Source organism: Phacochoerus africanus, chromosome X, assembly GCF_016906955.1.
Source record: "Phacochoerus africanus isolate WHEZ1 chromosome X, ROS_Pafr_v1, whole genome shotgun sequence".
NCBI classification, from domain to species: domain Eukaryota; kingdom Metazoa; phylum Chordata; class Mammalia; order Artiodactyla; family Suidae; genus Phacochoerus; species Phacochoerus africanus.
The window spans coordinates 48,618,946-48,645,462 of NC_062560.1; the positions used below are offsets into that span (position 1 = coordinate 48,618,946).

Consider the following 26,517-nt stretch of genomic DNA (forward strand, 5'->3'; position numbering starts at 1 on the left):
CTGAGTTGAAAATCTTCAGGCATAGGATATGCATGTGATCTTCACATGAACTCAAAGGATCATCTCACAGATGAGGCAAACATCACTAGATAGTATTCTTGTCAAAAAAGTTTACCCTGAACCTAGCCATAGGAAGCAATTAGACAGACTATGGGATGTTCTCTAAAACATTTAACCTTTTGGATTCTTTAAAACAGTCAAATGTCAAGAAATGAGACATGTGACAGTCAAATGCAATGAGTGATGCCCACTGGATCCTGGATCACCACTCTCTTCCCTAGGCTATAGACACTCTTGGAGTAATTGGGGATATATTAATGTGTAATATATGGTGGGTACTAATATATTAATGGTAAATTTCTTAGAGGCAATGATGGTATTCTAACTATGTAATACATGGGAATGTTTGTTCTTAAGAGACACATGCAAAAGTATACAGAGGTTAAGCATCACATTGTTATAACAAATTTCAAACAATTTAGCTCCAGAAAAGAGGAGGAGAAGGGGGAACTAAAGCACATAGGACAGAATACTCAGTACTGTTTAGTCTAGGTGAGACATACAATGCTCATTACACTACTATGAACTCAAAATTTTTAGATGTTTTAAAAAAAAATCGATGAGGTTGTATTAAAAGGACAAAAAAGTCAGCTTTAAGAAGCCCCATAAAGCCAAAAGATGTAATGAAAAAGAGCATGAAAAGGAGAATGACTATAATGATCTAGGTAATTCAGCCAGATTTTAAAATTCAAGGAAAATTCATGACTCCATAATGCTCTGTTTTCTTTCTCCACAGAAAACAGAAAGCCAGAGCTGGCATTTGAGGAGACTGTTGAACCCATTTTTGACTTTACTCTGAAAACTGGGGACTAAAGGGAAAAAATTAGGTCTTTATCTTGCCTTTTAAAAGTAGGAACTGAGAGTTCCTGTTGTGGCACATAGGAAACAAATCTGACTAGGAACCATGAGGTTGTGGGTTCGATTCCTGGCCTCGCTCAGTGGGTTAAGGATCTGGCATTGCTGTAGCTCCAGTTGGACCCCTAGCCTGGGAACCTCCATATGCCGTGGGTGTTACCCTAAAAAGACCAAAAAAAAAAAAAAAAAAGGGACAAAAATAAATAAATAAAAAAAAGTAGGGACAGATTTTCCCTCTTGAATTGGAGCTATAATCACAGAAAAATAGCAGCTAGTAATGTAGAAGGAATGACAGAAATTAGCAAGTTGCACTGATGACCCTCTAGGAAATTAAAAGACACAGGCAAGGATTATCAACTGGTGTTAAGACCGTTAATTAGGTATACAGTTGATATATAGTTGAACTAGAGTTCCAAAGTAATAATATAGTTTATTTTCTAGTAAGACGGGGGAAAATTTAACAGTACAATGATAATTATAACTCTTCCCTAGTGGTTAACCTTACCATGATTAGTTCAAAGAGATGTATCTCCCCGTGACACAATATGAGATGTACATCATCTATGATATATCTTAGCCAATAATGTTTAAATTGCTCTGTTAAGCCTCTACCTCTAAGTCTACAGCATATAGGGAGTAAAGGAACATGTTAAATTGCACTGCATGAAACAAAGTGGACCAAATCTCAAAAAAACATTCTGGAGAACAAGAACTGGCCACTTCAACCAGTTAGTGCCATGAAAAACAGCAATAAAATGAAGATTTAAAAAAAATTAAGGATCTGTGTTAGAATAACAGAGACTCAGAGGATATAACCAGATGCAATATAAGGTCCATAATTGGATTCTGGTTTGAACAAAAATTATGCATATGGATTTGGCCATTAGACAGGATGAAAATTTACTTACACAGAAAGGCAGAGATGAGTAACAGAAAACAAACAAAAAAACCCCCCAAACGGTAACAACTCCCCAAATCAAAAATAAATAAGTCCTCAAACAAAACTCACATTAAAAACAAAAAAACAACCCAAACCAACAACAAAAAACTCCCAACCCAGGTTATACAATAGCACATACATGATCATTTTAGTAAAACATACAATATGTATGTGAGGAAAACCACTGCATACCTATATACAGTAAGATAATAGTGGTATCTGAGTGATAGGAATACAGTGTCTATTTTTGTTCATCTGTATTTGTTACTGTTACAATATAATTTTCTTTTAATAAAAGGTTACTTTTAATTAAAGGGGGGAAGCTTGGGAAAAAATTACTGATACAGTTGAACTCTCCAGTTTGCCGGCAAATAAGAAAACTAAGGCCTGAAGAATAGAATGTGTTTTGCTTAAAGTCACAGTACTAAGAACTCAGGTTCCCACCTACACTCAAACTTTTCCTATTATACCGGCTGCTCACTATTTACCTGGTGAGGGCATGTGAAATACTAAGCAAATGGAGAAGTATGCAGCATGATTAAAGAAAGGGTAAAAGCCTGGGGCTAGAGCTCAGGAATGATATTACCTGGACAGGTCCAGGCTGTGAGGTACTCTGGCCAGGTCATTAACCAGTCCCTTCTTCAGGAAGAGTCGAATGATGTTATTCATGCCATTGTGTTGGGTCTTGGCTGTGGCACTGCTGTAGAAGCTGGAGGTGGAGGGGCAGGACTCCATGATAGTACTGATGATACACATCACTGCCTGAAGCCTGGGAGAGAAGTTCAGCATCTCCATCATGTGAACACAGCCTATTCTTAGGTCACATCTTCACTAACTTGCCTCAGATAACCCTCCTGTGCCCTTAAGTGCTTCCTTCTGGAAGTAACATCTAAACAGCTAAGAATTCACTCCCAGGACGGAGGCATTCTTTATTTTCTTTAAACACAATTTTAAAAAGTAAAGTTGAATATAACTCAACTTCTCACATGAAGACCCTAGAAATATAATGAAAACATCCTGTTGTTTTCTCTAAGCCATCTGCCTACCTCCTCCAAGTATCATCAGTGTTTTCAAAATTTTGTAGCACTAGAACTACCTAAGAGAACCAGAGAATGTATAATGCCAGTATGACCAAAACTCCCATTCAAGTGCAAGGAATCCCATAGACCAAGACTGGAGTTAGGGGATGATACTGGTTATCAGCACTAAGTTGGGCATGAAGTTTACCTGGCATGCTTCTCTGTACTCTCAGCCATAGCCAGTGCCCTTCCCAGGGCTGCTTTTACTTCATTCACAAGGGCCACCTGGGCATCTGTGCCACTCCCTGCGGCAGCCAGGCTTGCGAGGAATAGGCGGGCCAGGGCAGGTGTATCCTTGTCTTCTGCATTCTGGGTATGTGGGAGGAGGTGGTCCAGAACAAAAGCTAGCACACTGCAGTCCTGAAAAGTTATTAATCATGACATTTACTCACAAGCACAATTATGCCATACTGTTTGCACATCAACAAGGTACACATACACAGAACTGATCCTTGAAGTCACCCATTTTTTTTTTTTTTGTCTTTTTGCCATTTCTGGGGCCGCTCCCACGGCATATGGAGGTTCCCAGGCTAGGGGTCGAATCGGAGCTGTAGCCGCTGGCCTACGGCAGAGCCATACCAACTCGGGATCCGAGCCGCGTCTGCAACCTACACCATGGCTCACGGCAACGCTGGATCCTTAACCCACTGAGCAAGGCCAGGGATCGAACCCACAACCTCATGGTTCCTAGTCGGATTCGTTAACCACTGAGCCACGATGGAAACTCCAAAGTCACCCAATCATTGTTAGGCCCACTTTACAGATAAGAAAATCAGGGCTTAAAGGTGCAAGCTAAGTGAGAGCAAATCTAGAGTTTATGCTTCCAATTCCCTTTCATTTCTCACTGTAAGTTTACACTTCATTAATCTTCATTAATCTGAGGCCTAAAGAAATGTGGCTTGCACAAAGAACTTAGGTCAACGGTGATGATTCAAACCTTGAGTCCTGAGTGCTATAATCATTTACTGACACTTACAATGTGCCCAGGGTCCTAGGTGAGAAACTGGCAGGGGCTGAATAAGAATCACACAGAACAGTCACAGATATGAATATGCAGAAATATTTAATGCAGGATTACTTAAAATAGCAAGAAAGGCCCAATAACAAGGAAGGAAATAAGTCAGACTTTTTTCCCCCTCTGACATTGATTTCTACCCTGATAATTCTTTACCTTAGAAATAAACTTAATTCTGTTGTCATTCGAACACATCTTGGATCAAAAATGCACTAGAAATTTTGGAATTAGAGATGACAGACACACAACGGTGAACGTACAAAATGCCACTCACTCAATTGTATACTTTAAAAGCTTTGCAATTTGGGAAAGCATTGTGATTGAGTATAAAGAATTTGGATATGAAACTAGAGACCTGGGCTCTAATCCTAGTCCTGCTACTCTGCAGAGTGGCCTTGGACAAGTTAACAATGTCTCTGAGTCTTCTCCTTTCTCTGTTAGGGGAACAATACCAACAACCTTACAGTGCCCAGGTGAAGATTTTCAATAGTATCTGTAAAGCATCTATGGGTATTCATTGCTAGTAAACAGGTCATTTGACATATATGAAAGTAGATACTTATTCAAATGCAATTAAATGTCTTACTCCACAAGTGTGCTATTATAACTACAACTGGCATAAATGAGTTTAAGTTTTGAAATAAATGTCTAATGTATATTTAATATACATACTCCATAAAAGACTTACATCTAGAATATATGAAGAACTCAGGAGAAAACAAGAATAAAAGACTTTTTGACACTTTGGAAAAAAGACTATCCAAATGGTCAATAAAGGCAGGGGCATTTTAACCATAATGCAATACCACTATGAACCTGAATGGCTAAAATGAGAAATAGGAAAAATACCAAGTACTGGCAAGGAGGTGAAATAATCCAAATTCCCATATGCTGTGCTGGTGATAATATAAACCAACACAACTGCTCTGGAAAACTGAGCACTTGCTAAAGCTGAAGAGAGCAGCAATTCTCTTCCTAGGTATATACTACCCAACAGCAATACTTATGTACGTTTACCAAGATATGTATAAGAATGACTGTAGCAGCACTACTTTTAATACTTCCAAAAGGAAAACTAGCCAATTGTCTATCAGATAAGAATGGATAAGACTGTGTTACAGTCACACAATGGAAGTTGTTAGAGCAATGAAAATAAAACTACAACTATACACAAAGATGAAGCTTGCAAACATATTAAGCAAAAGCCAGACACAGGAGGACACAGCATAAGATTCCACTTATATAAAGTGTAAAAACCAATTTATGAACTCAAGATAATGGAAGCTCAAAGGGGAGGGAGAGATGCACAAAAGGCATGAGTGAGGTAGCTTTTGTGGAGTTTCTAATGATTTGTTTAATGTTTTGTTTAGGGTGGTAGTCACCAAGAAAAATTAATTGGAGTTGTGTATTTTTGTATATATTTTTAGAGCTTAGATTAAGATAAACATTGCTTAAAATAACAGTAGCTGCTTCCATAGATTCTTTGCCTGCAACGTTACTGCTCCTGCTCCATTCTCACACCCTTTACTGCTTACTAACCAAAAAATAATTATGGTGACCTCCAAAACAAGGTCCCCTTTATGAAAAAAAACTCCTCGAGCACCCATTTTACATAAATGGGACCATGATATGGTTTCTTAAAGTGCCCTCCCACTTGAAAAAGTCCACCCTGTAGATAATTCTATATCAAGACATATAAAAAATAACTTCATTCTTTCCCACACTCTATTGATAAACATCATTTAGGCTTTTCTTATATTCTGTTTATAACCAATACTGTTACCACATCAGCTGTCTTTGCCAGCTGTTGAGTACATCTAGTAGATATCAATATTGTGTATTTGGTTTATTCTGTCCCCTAGATACTACTCAAATTCCACATATTCTCTTTAAACCAATTCTTCTTTTACCAAAAGGAATAACCCCCCCCCCACAAAACAAGCAACATCTGAGTCCTTGATTTCATCTTCATGCTCCAAATCCAAATCTTGTCCATCTCTACCTTTAAAACATCTCTTCAACTCACTCATTTTCCCTTCCAACTTCACCAAGGTTCTTTATTACCTAGACTACTATATCAGAGTCCTAACTGATCTGACTCTAATCTTGCCTTTTGCAGTCCCTATAAGGCAGACCAAATGATTTTCTAAAAGACAACACAAACAAAAAAACCCCTATATTACATCAATTCATTCCCTGCAAATGAGCCTGATGGAAAAAAATCAGGCCTAGCATCATAGAAAAAAAAAAAGGCCTAGTTCTTTAATGTGTCTTAAGAGACCTCTGGCTCTCTCATCACTGTGCTAGCATGCATGGGTTCCTAGCAAAGCATCCAATATATAGCAGGTATTCAAATGATGACAGTATAAAATCTTAAGCAGGAATTAGAATTATTACCTCTTTGATCAGCTCAGACTGGCCCACAGTGTAGCTGTAGTTGGCAATCAAAGTAGCAATACCAACATAGGATCTCACCAACTCTGCCAGAAGACGAAGAATAGTGGAGGTGGGCATTAAAGGTTTGCTGCCCTTGCCTTTCTGCTTGCCTTCTTCAGAGGCCCGGTCCCCTTCTTTATCTTTCTTCCCATCCCGAGACTCCTCTGGAGTTGAAGCTGTTGAAAAAGAGCCAAACACTAGTTCAATTCCACACTGGAACATTGACAAAATCAAGCCTTAGGTGGAAAGGATACCACTTTAAGCCACTAGTACAAATGAAATGCCCTCTTCCTACTGCAGTGGAAGGACATATAGCTAAGATGACTCAGGTCTCAGATATGCTCTATGGGTATAGTACAACAGGGAGGCTTTTCCCAACTCTTCACACATCTTCCGTCATTTCCCTCCACTTATACATTTTATGTTCCAGAAATACTGTACTACTAGTAGTTCTCCCAACATGCCTCGTATACTTTTACCTCTTTTTCCCACATGTCTGCATGGCACATGTTTACTTAATCTAGCTCAGCTCAAATGCTCATCTCCTCTATAAATGCTAAGATAGTATCATATCATGTGCCTACTATACCTTATCCCAGTACATCTCTACTCCAGTAGTTGTATTATCTTAATATTACAATAATTGTGTCTCCCTTACTAGACAAAGGTGCAGGGAATGAATCTGATTAATTTTGGTGTCTACTACAGTTTGCCACATAATAGACAATGATACCGAATGATACTGCCATCACCTGTACTATACACTACATATGAGTAAACCCACCAAAAGAAGTTAATCAACACTTTACTAATTATGAGCATTTTAAACTCATCTCCAGGGACTAATCTAATATTAAGTACAACATCTATTAACTCAGATTTCAAAGGTCTTTCTTATCAAGGAGAAGTAGTTCTTGAAAGGTCTCATTAGAATCATTTCCACATGACATTTCGCTAATTTTTGGTGAGTAGCCAATGAGCTCTGTTAGAAGGCAAGAATCCACCATGAAAACCTTATAGCTAGAACAGCATTACTATCACCAAAACTCTATAAGCCAGCATGGAAGCTACCAAAAGAAATATATGGGAAGGAATAAAGAGTAGAATTAAAAGATGTTATCATAGCAATCGCTACTAGGTTAGTTAAGTTACAGTTCTATTAACTTTATTTATTCATTTATCTATCCAGCCATTCATTAGTTTTTCTTTTTAATGGCCACACCTGCAGCATATGGAAGTTCCTGGGCCAGGGGTCAAATCAGAGCTGCAGCTGGGGCTTATGCCACAGCCACATCAGATCCTTAACCCACTGAGTGAGGCCAGGGATCAAACCTGCATCCTCACAGTGACAACACTGGGTCCTTAGCCTGTTGGGCCACAACAGAAGCGCCCATTTTTTTTTTTTTTTGGTCTTTTTTGTGCTATTTCTTGGGCCGCTCCTGCGGCATATGGAGGTTCCCAGGCTAGGGGTTGAATTGGAGCTGTAGCCACCGGCCTATGCCAGAGCCACAGCAACGTGGGATCCGAGCCACGTCTGCAACCTACACTGCAGCTCAAGGCAACGCCGGATCGTTAACCCACTAAGCAAGGGCAGGGACTGAACCCGCAACCTCATGGTTCCTAGTTGGATTCGTTAACCACTGCGCCACGACGGGAACTCCAGAAGCGCCCATTTTATTTTCTAAATGAAGTACAGTTGTTGTACAAGTTAAAGCTGTATAACAGTGATTCATAATTTTTTCTTAAGGGCTGTACCCATGGCATATTTAAATTCCCAGGCTAGGGGTTGAACTGGAGCTGTAACCACCGGCCACAGCCACGGCAGATCTGAGCCATGTCTGCGACCCACACCAGAGCCCACACCAACACTGGATCCTTAACCCACTGAGCGGAGGCCAGGGATGGAACCCAAACTAGCATCCTCATGGGTACTAGTTGGGTTCGTTACCGCTGAGCCATGATGGGAATTCCCAAGTGATTCATAATTTTAAAGGTTATACTCCATTTATAGTTATTACAAAATATTGGCTATATTTCTCGTGTTGCACAATCTATGCCTGTATTCCCCTATCCCCTGACCAGGACACCCAGTTTCTTCAAGCTGTCCTCTCAAGAAATAAGAACAAAAGAGGAAAAAGTGGACCATTACCTTCTCCTTGGGATGTCCCAGATGTGGAAGTCTCAGTAGAGGCACCATCTGCAGCAAAGACCTGACTCTATGGAAAAAAAAAAAATTACTGAGCCATTGTTAATTTCAAAGACCACTATCCCCGAATGGCAGGACTCCTTTACAGGGTACTGGTTACAAATGTTATAGATTCTCTTTGTTTCATCTTTCAACATATTTTCCCTTTATATACTAAATCTGTGGGACACCATCATTGTTTATAAACAGCAACTGAGAGACTAGGGGGAAGGGAACAGGGGAAGATGAGAGTGAAAAATGAATTACATAATTTACAGATACATCAAAATTAATACCTTTGAAATTTTGTTGGCATAACCCTAAATACTAAGAACACAGATATTGAAAAGGGAGGTTGGAACTGACTTACATTAATGGAAAATCCTGACTGTGTATCAAAGTCACTGCTCTGACGAGTAAGTGACCGGTATTGCTGGTATACATCATCACCCATGTCTTGCAGGAGTTGGCCAACTTCTTGAGTCATACCCCCAGGTTTAGGATCAGATTTGTCTGCTAGAAAAAAACAAGACGAAACTCTTCAAACTGTAATGTTAATACAGTCTGGTAGCTCGGTCAGTTCTGCTTCAAGTTGGTACAACTGTTTACATGGTAATATGGCTAGACTTTAAGAATGAGGAGTATATATAGGGAGTTCCCTGCTGGTCTAGTGGTTAGGACTTTCACTGCTGTGGCCCAAGTTCAATCCCTGGTCTGGGAACTGAGATCCCACATCAAGCTGCTGCATGCTCTGCTCCCCCAAACCCCCAGAATGAGATATGTAGAGAGAGCACGATTGAAAGCCTCATTTTATCACTAGTTTTGGGACCTCAGGCAATTTAGTTTCCTCACTGTCCTTAGCTGTCGCTACTAAACTCATGAATATACCTGATATTTTGCTTAGTATAGTGGGAGGTGAATAAATGGTTGTTTATATAGCTAAATAATTATGTTTTTTTTGGAGGGGAAGGGTTTAGGAGGTAGGGGTAAAAGTTTTATGATTGGGGAGTTCCTGTTGTGGCTCAGCTGTTAATGAACCCAACTAGCATCCATAAGGACGCAGGCTCAGTTCCTGGCCTCGCTCAGTGGATTAAGGATCCGGCATTGCCGTGAACTGTGGTTTAGGTTGCAGACACGGCTTGGATCTAGTGTTGCTGTGGCTATGGTATAGGTCAGCAGCTACAGACCTGATTTGACCCTTAGCCTGGGAACCTCCATATGCCTTGGGTACGGCCCTAAGGAAAAAAAAAAAAAGATAAGGTTTTGTGATTGTAGGAAAAACAATGAGCTCTGTATATATATGAATAAGAGTGCTACATGAAAATTTGACTTATTAAATGCACTATTTATCAATTTTTGGCAATTCTGTGGGACCTATCAAATAAGTATTTCCTGAATAAAACCCAGAAAGATTAGACTGGATTGGGTTTGGGTTCCATGCAATTCATTCGTGACCTTCCTAATACTTAAAAGCAGCACCTTAACTAGGAAGAGAAGATTGGGATGCTGGTCTCAAAGGTCAGAAAGCCTAGCTACACCTTCTAATATTATTCCCAGCTCTTTGGGAAACAAAGATTTTTTTTCTCCTTTTCCTTTTTCTCTGGCTGCCACCACAGCATGTGGAGGTTCCCAGGCTGGGGATCGAACTTGTGCCACAGCAGCCACCCAAGTTGCTACCATGACAACACGGGACCCTTAACCTGCTGCACAAGAAAACCCCCAAAGATATTTTATTTTTCTGAGTGAAAACATTAGAGACTTCTTGGTGTTTTATTTTCAGCCTGCCCATAAGATGTTATTATTTCCTTTTTTAGTCTTTGTTCATTATTCCCTCTATATGGGATGTACTTTCATACAACGACTCTAGTAATCTCCTTATCTCGACTTATTTTAGAAATCACTTAAGAAACTTTTCTATAGGTTCCACCTCTACCTTGGCATCTGTCATCTTATGTGACTATTAACTTGTTCAGATAAGTGCATTATGTGTCTTATTCATCTTGATTCCTAAGAAGTGGGCAAACAGTTGAGAGCTCATTAAGCCATGAATTGGTTGAAATGACCCAAGCAAAGTGCCCAGCCTCCTCAGGTGGGCTAGTTACATACCTTCCTCTGGAGCATGGTATGCAGCCAGAGCATTTAGCATGTCGTAGATCACTTCCTTGATAGTATCCGGAATAACAGGCAGAGGTGAGGGCTTCAAAGGAGTTGTCTTCACTAGCTGTACAGCATTAGGGCCTTTAATTCTAAGATTCTCAAATTCATCATCTGAGGCTAAGCCAAAGTGAGACAGAAAAATCATTAATGAAGCAGTACCTATATTAGGTTACTGATAAGACTCAGGAGGGGGGCCACTTCCAAACAATGTTCAAGTCTACTTGAAAATCTGGCTTTTATATTCCCTAAATCCACAGACTTTAATATAGCAGTATCAAATAGTTTTTTAAAAAAAGAGTACAGGCTTTGGAGTTGGGGACACTTCGTTTTGAAATCCAGTTCTGTTACAGGATCATAGCCAAATTACTTCAATAAGCCTTGATTTTCTTTCTTAAAAATTTGATGATTAAAGGAGGCCATACATTAGCAAAAAGGCTCCAAAAATAATCAGGCCCTTTCCCAACTTTTTATTAAAAATAAACAAACCAAAAAACCAGAGTTCCTGTGGTGGCGCAGCAGAAATGAATCTGACTAGGAACCATGAGGTTGCAGGTTCGATCCCTGGCCTCACTCAGTGGGTTAAGGATCCAGCATTGCCATGAGCTGTGGTGTAGACTGCAGATACGGCTCGGATCTGATGTTGCTGTGGCTGTGGTGGAGGCTGGCAGCTGTAGCTCTGGTTGGACTCCTAGCCTGGGAACCTCCATATAACACTGGTACGGCCATAAAAAGCAAAACAACAACAACCAAAAAACAAAACAAAACAAAAAAAACCCCCACCCACAATTCAACAGAAAAGCTGAAAAAGGTTATACAAAAAACATCCATACATTTTTCATCTAGAGTCACCATTTGTCTACCCCTAAATATGTCTGACAACCTGTACCTCCCTAAGATGAAGGATAATTTTTGCTTTTGTTTTTCTTTTGGCTGCCCCATGGCACATGGAGTTTTGGGGGCTAGGGATCACATCTGAGCCACAGTTGTGACCTATGCTCCAGCTGCAGCAATGCCAGATAGTTTAACCTACTGTGCTGGGCCAGGGATTAAACCTGCATCCTGGCTCTGCAGAGATGCTGCCGATCCCATTGTGCCATAGTGGGGACTCCACAAGTATTTTCCTATGTAACCATAATATCCAAGAAATTTAACATAGATATAATTATATTATCTAATATATAGTAAGTACTTTAATTTCTTCAACCCCCCTTTGTCTAGATACAGAATCCCATCAAGGTTGGTGGTTTTCTCTCTGGTTACCTTTTATCTAGGAGACGTTTGCATTTTCCCCCCTTTCTTGACAGCAGTATTTTGGAAGAGTCTAGACCAGTTGTTTTATGGAATGTCACACAATTTGCATTTATCTGATTATTTCCTCATAATTAAAGGTCAAACATTTTTGGCAAGAATACCCCAACGATATTATGTACTTTCTATTGCATCACATAAGTCACATGTCCATTTGTTCCTAAATTATCACTCTATCGATAATTATCACTCTATCTACAGAGATAATAATAGTTTGTAAACTATTCACTGTATTGTAAGCCCTACTGCCACATCAAGATAAGTTCTTTTAAGGCAAGGACTAGATTGAATGAGTCCTTGGCATCTCTAGCAGGAATCATCACAGGGCAAGGAGCAGAGAAGCTACTGAACTACCTGTGAAGTAACCCACATGATCAACCAGCCAATATCCCAATGTTTGCCTAAGGAGGTTTCCCAAGATATGTGTCTCCTTGCAGAAAATCTTTGGAGTTATACTGCACAATTTTGAGCTACAGACCTCGAGGTCTCAAAGGCCAGGAGAAAGGTAAACCCACCAGTTCCTGAGCCTCGGGGGGCTGGAAGGGCAATGCGGATACAGCAGTTGGCCACTTCTGTGAAAATGTCTGGATTGCGGCATGCGGCTGGCCCAAGGACACGAAGGATATAGTTGATCTCCCGAGAGCCAAGGCTGCCTGATACAACACCAGAGGTAGTGCTCCCAGCTCCACTTGTAGCTGCTGAGCGAACAACCTAGTAAAGAAACAGAGAAGAGTACTGATTAAAGATCACTTTCTAAAGCACAAGGACATTCAAGGAAGAGTTACCAGGATTAAAATACTAACCAAGCTCTGCCTCAAGACAGTGGATGACAGCCTTTGATCTTTGGGAGAAAGATACACTTGGTCCTTCAAATCCTACTCCTTCCCCATTCAAAAAATGTGGCTTATAAAAAAGTTACAGCATTCAATGTATCCATAAAACTACCAATTATTAGACTAGATGGTATATGATCTTCATAGAAATTGGCAAACCTACACTCCACTATGTAGATCACTGATCATCCATCTGGATTATGGCTCCCAAATTTAAGTGCCAGCTGCTAGTCTTCCCATGCCATCCCGCTTTTAAACCAGAATGGTTCAAACTCACCCACTGTATTTTCCAGGATCTATTTCTTTGTGGACTATGTACATAAAGGTAAACATCTTTTGGACTCTTAATGCTTTTCTTAACAAATCAGCTATGATCTTTAGTTTAGCAATATTAACATCTATATTTTGCTTATCAGGCTGCAATCATAAAATAATTCCGAGTTTTAAAATACAGTCAAGTGTAATTCCACTATAAAGAATGTGTCATAGTTTATTTATTCAGTCCTCTGCTGGATATTAGATCTCTAGTCTTGATATTACAAGCATTTCTACAGTGAACATTTTTGTATATGTACCTCGGCATACTTGACTTTAGTTATCAGATAAATTCTTAGCCATAGAATTTCTAGGTCAAAGGATATCTTAAACTGACAGTACCAAATTGCCCTCCAATGTGGCTGCACCAATTTCCACTCCTACCAAAAGTAAGAGTATGCCTGGTTCTCCACACCCGTACCTGCAACGGATATTATCAAGCATTTACATTTTGCCACTTGATATGTTAAAACTGCCACTGATTTTCCTTTGTTCCCCACACCCCCCAAATAAATTTGTTTAGAAATTTTCTGTCATCCAACAAAAAATTCTATTCTTTCCTAGCATTTTTAAAAGCTGTATAAGCTTTAAATGTTTTAAATATATCTGTCTGTATATTGCAGTTTCTTCCCTGCTAGGCTGTCTCCTGACCTTGGATCAGTGTACATGCTGCCTTTAAGAGCCCTCCTTCTTTTGACTTTGCTCATGTCAAGTAAAATCAAAGAGGTTCCTCGGAACTGTCTGAAGAATGTGAGATATATACTCATATATACACAGATGAATAAAGTGGCACCAGATTTCTGGTAAGCAAGGTAAAAAAAATAATTTATACCTTTTGATCCAATTTTTAAGATTCTATAAGAAAAACAATAAAAATGTGACAAAGCTATGCACAAAAATGCAAATAGCAACATGACATATAAATGTGGGAAACAATGTTCCAAGAGAGGAAATTGGAAGTGAAATCCGGTAATATTCACATGATGATTGTTGACAAAGAACTAGTAGAGGGAAGTGTGTAAAAGTACCAAGGAGAAAAAGCCTTACTAGTAAGATGTTAGCCCCCAACCCCTCTGTTGATGTCTTAATGTTGATGTTATAAAGGTTTTTATTTCTCTAATTACTTTATTTCTCCTACGGTTTTATATGTTTCCTAAAATAAACATATTAAACCTTAGTTTTCCCATGTGCACAATGGGTATTTGTAAAAAGAGCTTATCACAGTTATAAATATTCCACAAACTTTACTACAGCTGACACCTGAATGGGGAGGTGAGGGGCACAAACCCTCTGTGCTATTGAAAATCCAGGTATAGTTGGCCTTCCACACCTGGGGTTCTATATTCATGGATTCAACCAAATGTGGACTGTGTAGTACTACAGAGTTTACTATTGGAAAAAATCTGCATGTAGAAGTAGACCTGGGCAATTCAAACCTGTGTTGCTCAAGGGCCAACTGTACTTATAGAAGCCTGTTTAGAAAACAGCCTCTTGGGTGAAGTACTCCTACAAGGGAATGAATTTTTTTTATTTTTTAGCTTAAAGACTTCAAAAAATTTTGTTTTGGAGCATAGTTGATTTATAATGTTGTATTAATTTCAGATGTATGGAAATGATCTTTAAAGCATGAACTTGGTAGAAAGTATTCCAGTCCTTTATTAGGAAGTTTTGGTTTAAGAAACTTATATTGCTAGAGAGGACTTTCTAGATAAGAACTACCACTATATTGAATTTAAATTTATTTTTAAATGTTAAGCATCTGAGCAGAGAGATGGGACATTTTTGCTGGGCAGAGCATATTATCTATAATACTTAGGTATATACCTGAACAGATACCAGAAGTCTATCTGTTCTGAGACCAAGGAGGACAAAGTAAGATATAAAGGTACACCAGAATTAGACACCAAAAAGACTCACCTTTTCCATGGTATGACGGAGGGTGCAGGGGTCCTCAATGATATGTCTTAAGAGAAGGGTGACCAGGGGAGTAAACCCATTGAAGCCTGAACTCTGGGTCAAATTCAAGATCATGCGGGTACTCTTCAGCTCTGCAAACATCATGGCATATTTGTGGTCTCGGGTGAGCCTCAGGCAGAGGCGAAGGGTGGCATGCAAAGTGTCTGGGTCCACAGGGACTCCTAGCATGCTCACACAGGCCCGGATTAAAACAGTCACCATATCCTCTGTCAGGCCCTGGATCAGTATCTCCCCAATTTTTGTTTCTTCCAGGCTTGTCTCCTTTTCAGTATTTGTACTGTCTAGAGCCAAGGGGGTATCTACAAATGGGAAAGTAAGTGTTCAGACAGTTAGCCTGACATTTCCTCTCATCTGCTCCCTCCTAAGTAACCACATACTTAGGTCCCATTAAGAGAAACATACCAAAAAACAATGCTAAGACCAGATGAAAAGGGATATAAAAAGGAAGGACTATGTATCTTTAAGTCACCAAGTAATCTGATGGGTAAGAAATTACTCATGATGAAAATGGCCAGAATTTAAGCTATAAAGACATACTAACTTTATGTAAGACACTCCTTGAAAGGTTCAAAACTAGAAGACCATACCATTGGCTTTATTTTCTTTACGTTTGATATCCATTTCTTTGCTTTCTTCCAGTGTCTTCTCTAGTTCCTGTCCATTGCTGTTTTTAGAATTTTTATTCAGCCGTGGTACCCTCAGGAGTGTCAACATCACAGGGCGCCGGTTCCCTGTTTCCTCATTAACCTATGAATTCAAGCAAACAGAAATATCTCTACCAAAAAAAGAACTGTAAGGGGGGAGTGGGCAGGTTGGAACTCCCCCGCAAAATTCTGTAATGGAAGGAACCTTGGCAATTTATCCCATCCTTATCATATATAGAGAGAAAGCCTGAAGGTCACCAGAAAGAAAGTTGTACGTACACACAAGATCCTACAGCAAATTATAAACTTCACAACAGAGCAGACACCATCCCCAACCATTCCCTAATCCTTGACTAAACATTAAAATCATTTCTGGGTGGAAGAGTATCAAACTGCCACAGCCTCAATGGCCTACCTAATGACTTTAGAAAGATACAGTTCTCTGAAAACTGTATCTCATTTAATAGTGGTAATAGTGGTAACACGGGTCAGGATTGCTAGTTCAGGAAGAAGCAAATGGAAAGGCATACCCAGCCCCTTGCCTTTTCAATCAAGTGAGCTTGTACCTGCACCATTGTAGTGAATTGGACAGTGTATCTTCTTCGGCCTGCAGTGAAACGCACACTTGTCTCTCCAGATTTCCAGGCAGAATCAATAGTGCTATTGTTGCTTGCACTGTAACTACACCAACGTCCAGAGCGGTCATCAAACCAGCGCCAGTTGTTGTTGTTGGACTGTAGATACTAAATATAAGAGCACAAAGTTTATTTCCTATGAGGTTGACTGTTAGAAAAAAATATTATTTTCATCAGTGTTCATTGCTAAAGCTAAGCCAGGAAGAAGAAATATAATGGACATTTAATGTATTTTGGAAACCAAGAAATAAGTTTTTATATATGTTAATCCTCACATTCTGGAACCTCTCCATAGGCACAGAACACTTTATTACCCTTATTCTGTGATCTACTGCTTTCCTTTTGTTTCCAACTATTTTCCACAAAACGTAAATGTTTAGATGTACTGGAACAAAATTTCTCTTTCTGAGAAGGTACTGAGATGATACAGCATATATAGTTTTCACATAAGGAGCACTTGCTTTTGGAGGAATTGTTGCATACTCAGTCCTTCACATAACAGAAGAGCCACTCCTCTGGACATAGCACACTTCTTTAACATTTACTTCCAGGGTAAATTCTTAGGCCCTATGGCAAGCAGCTCCATAAAAAAATTAATTCTAACTTTCCATTCAGAAGAGGAAACTATCAAGATGCCTCAAGAGATCTATGCTTTGATCAGAGAACATTTTTTTTTTGGTACCATATTCTCTTTTGGTCTATTCTTGCCTCAAGATGCCAAGTGGTTCTGCTCACCATATACACTATATTACGTACCTTAGTCATTTGGGCTCTCCTTTTTGAGGATATGGCTGTCTTTTCATAGAAGTCAATCAGGAGTAACACTGGGGTGATCCACCTAAAACAGGACAAACGATTTACTCAGGGCAAGCCAGAAACCTGCAGACAACAGGGAAATGTATCTTGATTTCATCAGATACCTCACAATTTTTCTATTTTACAAATTTTATTTTATTTCATTTTTTGTCTTTTTAGGGCTACACCCATGGCACATAGAAGTTCCTAGGCTAGGGGTTGAATCGGAGTTGTAGCTGCTGGCCTACACCACAGCTACAGCATCGTGGGGATCTGAGCCACCACATGTCACGGCAACACTGGTTCCTTAACCTACCGAGTGAGGCCAGCGATTGAACCTGCATCCTCCTAGATACTAGTTAGGCTTGCTAACGCTGAGCCACGATGGGAACTTCTTTTTTTCAAATTTCATGGCTGCACCCATGGCATATGAAGTTTCTAGGCCAGGAACTGAACCCTCGCCCCTGCAGTCGGATTCTTAACCCACCATGCCACAGCAGGAACTCCATCTCACAATTTTCAAACTATAAAAGGTAGCCAAGATTTGTCCCACAGATGCTCCAGAAAAGTGCCTGACTCAAGCCCTAAGCTGAGGGTCTAAGCTTTAGGGCAACAGAAATGAGACCAGGAGAGATACAGGGTAACTCACTTTGGGGTCTGGACTTCCTTTTGTTCCTTGGCGGCCTGTAGGCAGGGCTGAACCACTTCCAAGAGTTTGATTAGGACATTAAGGATGCCACTAGATTCAACCACCCAAGCACATGGTAGTTTCAACTCCTGATTGATCAGAGGACAAAAAACAAAAAACAAAAAACAAAAAAAAAACACCAAACACCAACTTTTACTCAGTATCAAGTATTAGCATGGTATAGAACATAAAGGTGAACACTAATAGAATTGGTTGAATTCAAATTCCACTTCCCCCACTTATGAGCTGTGTGATCTGAGATGAGTTCCTTAAATTTTCCAGGCTTTGGGTTCTTCATAGGTCAAAGGGAGTAATAATTTCTTTCTTTCTTTCTTTTTTTTTTTTTTTGACTTTTTAGGGCCGCACCTGAGGTATATGGAGATTCCCAGGCTAGCGGTCTAATTGGAGCTATGGCTGCCGGCCTACGCCACAGCCATAGCAATGGGGGACCTGAGCCACAACCTCATGGTTCCTAGTCAGATTTGCTTCCACTGTGCCACGACGGGAACTCCAAGGGAGTAATAATTTCTACACCCAGGGTAAATGTGATGGTGTCCAACATAGTGCTTAGTATATTAGTATGTGCATAATATGGAAACTGTTATTAGTATCCTTAATATCATTAAGAACTGCCATCTAGTCTAGCTGAAAAGCTTCTGATTAGAGAAACTTTATTTTAATAATTTTTATTTACTTTGTGTCTTTTTAGGGCTGCACCTGTGGCATATGGAAATTCCCAGGCTTAGGGGTCGAATGGGAGCTGCAGCTACTGGCCTACACCATGGCCACTGCAACACGGGATCAGAGCTGGGTCTGGGACCTACACCACAACTTGTGGCAACACTGGAACATTAACCCGCTGAGCCACAATAGGAACTCCAAGAGAACCTTTATAATCTTCCAAGGACATTGGAATAATTAAACACAGCAACCAGTTAATGGGTTGCTTTATTACTTAAAGTGTTATTTATTTAACAGGAAATGACTGGAAGTAATTTAAATGCCCAACCGCAGGTAATAACTTAAACGAGGGGATGTCCAAGATGTAATAATATATACATGACATGGGAAAATATTTATAATACCGAGAGAAAAGAATATAAAACTTTTTAAATACAAAGAGTCTGATCTTGTGTTTTTTTCTTTTTGTCCACACCTGTGGCATGTGGAAGTTCTTGGGCTAGAGATCGAACCTGTGCAACAACAGTAACCCGAGCCACTGCAGTGACAACACCAGATCCTTAACCTACTGAGCCACAAGAGAACCCCCAACTGTTTAAATGTATATTAAAGACTAGAAGAATATTTAACACTGTCATTTACGATTTTTTTTAAAAAAGGGGGGTTCACGAGTGGTCATTCTTATGATTTTACTGGGGATCCCCAGCATTCGGTATTTTGCAACCTTTCCCAAAAGTATCTATTCACAAGTGCTATAATAAGAACTACCACTTCCATCACAAAGGAAAGTTCTAAGACTGTAGATACATAGTTTGACACATACTGAACTTAAAACTCCTGAGTTCTATAGTTTACTCCATTAAGTCCAGGTTTTTCAATTAAATAAGAAAGGAACAAGTGAAGAGTAAGTAACCTGTTCAAGGTCAATCCCTATGCTTGTTAGAACAAGAACATGTCCTGGCCAAACCAAACTTTACCTCAAATAATCTGCTGACTGACCAGGTAGGAAAGAAGAGTTAGAGTCTATCTGACACCTACTACCCAATTTCCACATCTTTGGCTGCTAGTTAGGTTTCCTCACAGAAGCCAAAAGTATTCCACAACTTAATTGTGATAGTCATTCTAAATACCTTCTTTTAATTGCCACCCCTCAATCCTCTAAGACCCAATTCAATTAATTAAAATTTGTTCTGAGAAACCCTTCTCAGAAATGATGCATATATTGCCCTCCCTGAACTCACATAAAATTGTTTATACCATTCGTGTGGCATGGAATGCTGTATTTTGTACTTTTCTCTCTACCTTCTCCAATTTCTCAAATAGTAGGTGTTTGAAGATTCTTTGATGAATGAATGAATCTCAGGGGCCAAAGGTCTAAATCTTACCTCAAAAAGCAGTGTTAAAAGCAAGATTCTAGTAGCCAAATTGGAGGCCTGGGGCAGGGTAGCCATCTGACTGATCCACTCTGACACAGTTTTTGTGTCACTAGTTGTCAGGGGAAGAGCAGCTTTGATCAATACATCAGCAGCTTCCCACACCTAGAAAAGCAAAGAAGTGGCCAAGTCAAATTAACTGTAGATAAAGTATGATGAGGTTTGTCAAAACATTCTCAACCTTGTAAAATACTCCCTCTACCTCTAACACATTTACTGAAGGAGGGTAAGTAAATATTAACATATGTACTATAGGGATTTAGTGTCTGTATCAAAAGAAGATGTACGCTACTAAAGGAGCACTTCTAAAAAATTATTTTCTTAGGTTAGATTACAAGTACTCTAAATTCTAAGTTAAAGGAAATTAATATTTTACAAATTTCTGGTGCATAATATAATCAACTCCATAAAGGTTCTACCAACTTAAAATCTTTACTACACATGTCCCAGAATTATTAAAAACAGAAAACCCCCCAAAACCCAGAATGTTAGAAACATTGGTCTTGCTTTAGTATTCATGTTGAAAATTTCTTGTAATGAATTCTATATAACTGGTTTTTCCTATTAAGGTTTTGCACAGTGACCCAAGCAGTAACAACACTGGATCTTTAAACCCCTGCACCACAAGGGAACTCTAAGAGTTATTTTTTATTCTATTTCAACAACTAGCAAACATTAATTTTACAATGAAGAAAATCACTCCTTGAAAAAAGCCAAATAGTAGGTTACAACTACTCATTAGGAAGGGGACTCACTTGTCAAGATGGTTGTTATACAGAAACAGAGGGGAAAACATTTATTTACTGTTAGTCCAGAGGGCCTAATATGGCTCAAGAGATACATTTTGGACATTTTAGATGAATCTAATAAGAGTTATGTAGAAAAAAAAAGGAGCTTTGATTTTTCCTTCCAAAGATTTTTTTTTTTTTTGGTAAAGTAGTTAATTCATGTTTTCTAGGAAACAAGAAAGAGCTAGATAACCAGATCTATAGAATTCCAAGAAATGCATCCACATTGGATAAAATGCAAACACTGATTTCAAAAAATAAATCAGGCTTTGATAGACAGTAGGGAAACCATTTTATATACTCACTTCTTCTGGCCTCTGGAGAACTTACCTGATTAACTACTTGCTTCAGAATCATGTCTCGATAGTCTGCTCCATTACGTTTGATTGCTGTCATGATCAGATCACACACTCGGTACACTGTGTCTGGGAGCTCATCAAGAAGGTGGAAGCAGCCTGGCAACATGGTATCAGTGAAGGTGTGGAGCTCATCTTGCTCCAATGGATCAGCATCCTGGAACTTCTCTAGACATTTAGCCTCTTCCTCTTCCTGCTTTTCCCGAGCTTTTCGTTCCTCCTCCTCCTTCCGGCAAGCAACTTCCTGGAGGCAGGGAAAGAAAAATGATAGTATTTAGGAGAGTGGAAGGAAGGAAGTGAGAAGACTCTAAGAATATATTTGCTGGGAGTTCCCGTCGTGGCGCAGTGGTTAACGAATCCGACTAGGAACCATGAAGTTGCGGGTTCGATCCCTGCCCTTGCTCAGTGGGTTAAGGATCTGGCGTTGCCGTGAGCTGTGGTGTAGGTCGCAGATGCGGATCAGATCCCACATTGCTGTGGCCCTGGTGTAGGCTGGCAGCTACAGCTCCGATTAGACCCCTAGCTTGGGAACCTCCCATATGCCGCGGAGCGGCCCAAGAAATGGCAAAAAGACAAAAAAAAAAAAAAGAATATATTTGCCCTACCATATGAATATTCTCCACCTTCTCTTCAAGTAGGTGATACATTCATTAGGGTGTGGCAACGAGTATGAGGGCGGCTATACAGGCTAAAGCAAGACAGGGGAAGAACGCTGCCAATCCTCAAAGCATTGGCAACTTATTTGCATCATCCTACATCACCTCCCACAAAATCATTTGCAGACACTGTCCTGCATTCTCTTCCAGTATGGTAAACTGAAGTGATTATTACCTAGGAAAAGACAGACATATTTGACCTAATGGGCACTACCAAGTACATTTTGGGCCTCTTATTTGATAGTAAATACCAATGCTTTACCTGTTTCACTTAAAGCTTCAGGTCAATACAATGCAGATTAGTGATGGCAAGGTTGGGATGAATGAGCACTCCCATGTCTTTGTTTAGACTTTAAATCCACCAATCATTTTGTAGTAGTAGCAGAATGTTCGTAGAAATACTAAGATTAATGTGTCAGACCCTCTTGGATGCCCCATTTCCTAGTTACCTCAGGTGATTCTGCCCTTTGATCCATTGGGATATCCTGTCCCAGAGACATGGCAATTGCTCTCATCATCTGGTCTTCTTCGGACATACTCAGATCCTAAAGAGCAACAACAGAAAAATCCAGCAATTACACACACCTCATAAGGAATCAGACATCCTGTGCTCAAGCTTTAGAGAGGAAGAGAAGGGGCTCTGAATACCTCTCCCTAGAGTCAAACTCAATTAGGCTTACCTAGTCATTACAGGGATAAGAAGGAAAAATCACCATGAAATTAAATATAGGAAAGGAGCTTCAATGTAACCACCTATTCTGCATCTCAGAAAAGAGCCTCTCCAATCACTTTCTGACTGTGGATAATTTATCATCTTCGGCAAAAGTCTAGTAATTTGCACAGCTGAGAGATAGGAAACTTCTGCTTCTTATATTCTAGAGCTATGACGGTTAGCACGTACAGAAAATATTGGCATAGAGAAGTAAAGCACATCAGCAGCCAAACCAATGCCCTGAGAGATTAAAGCCCCTGAGCCAACTCACCCGAACAACTCCTCCCATGATCGGGGGAGGGTGGGTTAGAAGGTACTCTGTGGCCTGTTCCATGGTACTGGTGTTCAACAGGGCCTCCATGGCATGTTCCCTTGTGAAGCCCATGTCCATGAGCTACAAAAAGAATGCAGGATCTCAAAACCATGGTAAAAGAGAAATCCAAATCCAAACATTTTAAAAGTAATCCTTGAAAGGTGGAAACAAGTTTTCCTAACTTCTTACTGAGAACATTTACCAAGCCAAGGGATTTAGATAACATGAATGATCTTTTCTCCCTGGTGCTTCCATACCATTTCAACAGAACTACACATTGAGGCAAGGAGCCAAGGTGATTCTAAATTCTATCCTTTAAGAAAATTCAGCTAGATGATTATTATCAAGATTACTCTAATTCAAAGATTGATATTCACACACAGAGCAAAAACAAGTCCTACTTTTCTTGACCAACTGGCAACAAAACAAGAGCCTGAAAAACTGACCCAGAAAATATACAACTAGGAAATAATCATGAGATGCACAGAAAGATATGTACCAAAAGCACCCCCACACACCACAGCTTTACAACATCAAATAACAAGAACACCAACATGTCCAGAAGTAAAAGAATGGCTAAGTAAAAAAGACCTATTTTCTTAATGATAATAGTATAGGCTTATATACTGGATGATGTTAACGATGTAAAAATATGGCATAGAACTAAGTGATGAAAAAGGACATAATGACTATCTTATTTTGGTGTATTTCTAAATTTTCTTCAACTGAACATTAAAATGTGACATGTATATAGAAGACATGTTTGATCAGGACTCTAGATGTAAAGAAAATACATGAACGTACACAGAAATTCCTGGAGGAATATGCTAGATGCTTTTGAGATTGAAATGTTAGGATCATAAGTGCTTCCTCCCCACTTCCAGTCTCCAATTTATTTTTATTTAAAAATGAAAACAATGAATAAGATTTCAGAAAGCTCCTGCTGGGAAATAAATCTGGGTTACAATATCCTTTTTCTCTTAATAGGTTAATCGGAAAGAAGCTGAGGATTGTTTGCCTCTAAAGAACATGGCAGCTGAAGCCTACTGAGAAAACTGTAAAAGAGCTCCAATACTAAGCATGCTAGGGAGGACACAAATCTTTTACCTATTAGGAGTACTGGGACTTCACACCAGCTTTCTCAGGAGAAGAAAATAAACACTAAAAGAGGCAGCAAATTTAAATCTATCCCCTGACTAAAAGGACTATGTACTTAGAAACTCAGAAACCCCACAAGCAATGCACTCCATCAGGTGCAAAGTCTGGGCCCTGGAGTGTGAGGCTAGAACCCCACCTGTTGTAGTTGTTGCTGGTTGACTTGTGGTTCCCGGCGAGAGCCACCTTCCTCTTGTCCTGTATCCTCTTCTCCTCGAGACCCCTCCTTCTCTTTGCTCAGTCTCTCTCGAATCACAGGTTCTCCTCGGAGGATGTGGCATAGGATGGCCAGCATAGATTCAGCCATCCGCCCACCATACACTTTCAAGGGTTTCCGGTTCCACAGGTTCTTGATGCAAGTAAAAGCTGCCTATAAGTCATTTAAAAAGCTGTGTGAAGATCATTTTGTCTCAACTCAAAGCCCCACAAAGAATAAGTCAAAGACCTACGAAATGGTCCTTCTACTAATCCATTAGTACAAACAACAAAATCCTAGTTAGTACTGAGGGGGCTCGAGGAAGCACAGAGAAGGGGCATTTAACCCCACCTAGAGGTAACCAATCTGAAGTTTACAGCCCAAATGTTTACACCACAGAAAATTATCAAGTGGTCTTGAGACCATTCTGCACAAGGTAGTGTAGAATACAGTGGGAGGAGGATCCAGGGGTTCTCCAACAATCAAGTTATTTCACTAAGGAGAACAAAACAAAGTAGAAACTACCTAGTTGGCTCTTGGTTTTTGAATGCTGAATACTCACTTTCTGAGTTACCACAAGGAAACGGAGGGCACTGAATTGTGGAAAGTTCTGAACACCTCCAGGCAATTTGGCAGGCAGAGAATGCGGAGATTCAAGCACCGTGGTGGGATTCACCATCTTCTCTACCAACATTAGCCAGGCATCCAGGAATTCTCCTGTACCATCAGGTAAGTCTGAATGTTCTAATCCTTCAGCAACAGGAACTTTGCCTCCCATGGACAGAGCCCAATTGAAAGTTCTAAATTCAAATAAGAGAAAGTGTAGAGGTAGAATATTAGTATTTTAGATTGAGGTGAGGGAAGAGAAAGATAGGAACACATTAAAAAAATTCCCAAGTCCCTCCTTCTGGAGCTGTTACTTCAGTCTGTCCAATATTTATTAGCTTTACCTTTTAAAAAAAATCTGTAGTTGATTTACAATGTTGTGTTAGTTTCAGGTATACAGCAAAGTGATTCAATTCTCTCTCTCTAGAATATATATATACATATATGTATTCTTCTCCATTATAGGTTATTACAAAAGATAGTGAATATAGAGCTTTACCTTTTATTTGGGTTTTTATTCCAGCTTTATCAATATATTATTGACATATAACATGTGTAAGCATATCTAAGTTTAAGGTGCACGAAGTGATAATTTGTTATATACACATATGGCAAAATTATTACTACTTCTACCTTTACTTTTTAAAGCCAAAAACAAAAAACCCAAAGTGAAGCATAGCTTAAAATTTTCTGACCAAAAGCATAAAAATTCTCACATTCAGATTAGTAGAAAACGATGTCTAATAGAAAAATATGTATCAGGCATTGAACACCAACTTAAGAGAAAAGGAGGCCCTTACAAACATGTCTAGGATAGGCGAAATCCCTCCCTCCAAGAAAATGGAGATGTATACAGTTAGTCCCTTAAACATGAAAGGGTACATACAATCAATGGCTGTCTCTATATATTCCACTGTCACAGGATAGGTGGCTTAAAAAGTTGTGGGCTGCTAAGGTACACAGAAAAGACCAAACTCCAAGCAATGCTTCTCTATGAAGCAACATGATTCTTACTCAAAAAGAGCATTGTGGCCTCCAGAACAGAGAAATTTCTGTAGCATGAGGTGGTAGGGATATTTCCTCTCATCAAACAGCATTGGGGATGTAAAACCAACTGAGCAGATGAAGAATGTTAGCCTGAAAGAAAAAAGAAAAAATCAGACACAACTTAGAATAGATTTACAAGGAGATCCTGCTGAGTAGCATTGAGAACTATGTCTAGATACTCATATTGCAACAGAACAAAGGGTGGGGGAAAAATGTATACATGTAAGGATAACTTGATCCCCTTGCTGTACAGTGGGAAAAAAAAAATAAATAAGAAAAAAAAATTTAACCTTCTCTGAAGAGACACAGAAGCAATGGGAAATTCAAGTAGTAGAAGTCAAGAGTAAAATTTAACACTGCACTCAAGTTACTAGCAGATTGACTAGAATACAGGTGGGTGACTAGTTTGGATATTAAAATTTCTAAGGCAAAAAAGGGTGACAGTTCCTACCTACTACAAAATACAAGGTTACTGGAATGCAGTTTGATTACAAATGCATTTTATTTATTTATTTATTTATCTGTCTTTTTGCTATTTCTTGGGCTGCTCCCACGGCACATGGAGATTCCCAGACTAGGGGTCTAATCGGAGCTGTAGCTGCCAGCCTATGCCAGAGCCACAGCAATGCGGGATCTGAGCCGCGTCTGCGAC

At 39.6% G+C, this 26,517-nt stretch overlaps 1 protein-coding gene across 8 annotated transcripts in view; it reads right to left on the minus strand.

Moving 5' to 3' along the window:
• The window catches only part of HUWE1 (HECT, UBA and WWE domain containing E3 ubiquitin protein ligase 1), a 154,944-nt gene that overhangs the window by 29,298 nt on the left and 99,129 nt on the right, over positions 1-26,517 (minus strand). For 7 of the 8 annotated variants that reach the window (XM_047765241.1, XM_047765245.1, XM_047765248.1 and 4 more), the window contains 19 exons: positions 25,833-25,955; positions 24,775-25,012; positions 24,156-24,386; positions 22,820-22,942; positions 22,286-22,381; positions 21,155-21,424; positions 19,989-20,141; positions 17,884-18,011; positions 17,196-17,277; positions 16,371-16,547; positions 15,748-15,907; positions 15,101-15,459; positions 12,551-12,746; positions 10,677-10,844; positions 8,941-9,086; positions 8,535-8,601; positions 6,347-6,561; positions 3,083-3,294; positions 2,442-2,624 (listed from right to left, as the gene is read on the minus strand). In XM_047765241.1, the coding sequence (XP_047621197.1) occupies positions 2,442-2,624; positions 3,083-3,294; positions 6,347-6,561; positions 8,535-8,601; positions 8,941-9,086; positions 10,677-10,844; positions 12,551-12,746; positions 15,101-15,459; positions 15,748-15,907; positions 16,371-16,547; positions 17,196-17,277; positions 17,884-18,011; positions 19,989-20,141; positions 21,155-21,424; positions 22,286-22,381; positions 22,820-22,942; positions 24,156-24,386; positions 24,775-25,012; positions 25,833-25,955 (3,327 nt within the window). The remainder of the gene's footprint in view (positions 1-2,441; positions 2,625-3,082; positions 3,295-6,346; positions 6,562-8,534; positions 8,602-8,940; positions 9,087-10,676; positions 10,845-12,550; positions 12,747-15,100; positions 15,460-15,747; positions 15,908-16,370; positions 16,548-17,195; positions 17,278-17,883; positions 18,012-19,988; positions 20,142-21,154; positions 21,425-22,285; positions 22,382-22,819; positions 22,943-24,155; positions 24,387-24,774; positions 25,013-25,832; positions 25,956-26,517) is intronic. The other variant, XM_047765242.1, reaches the window with a different exon arrangement.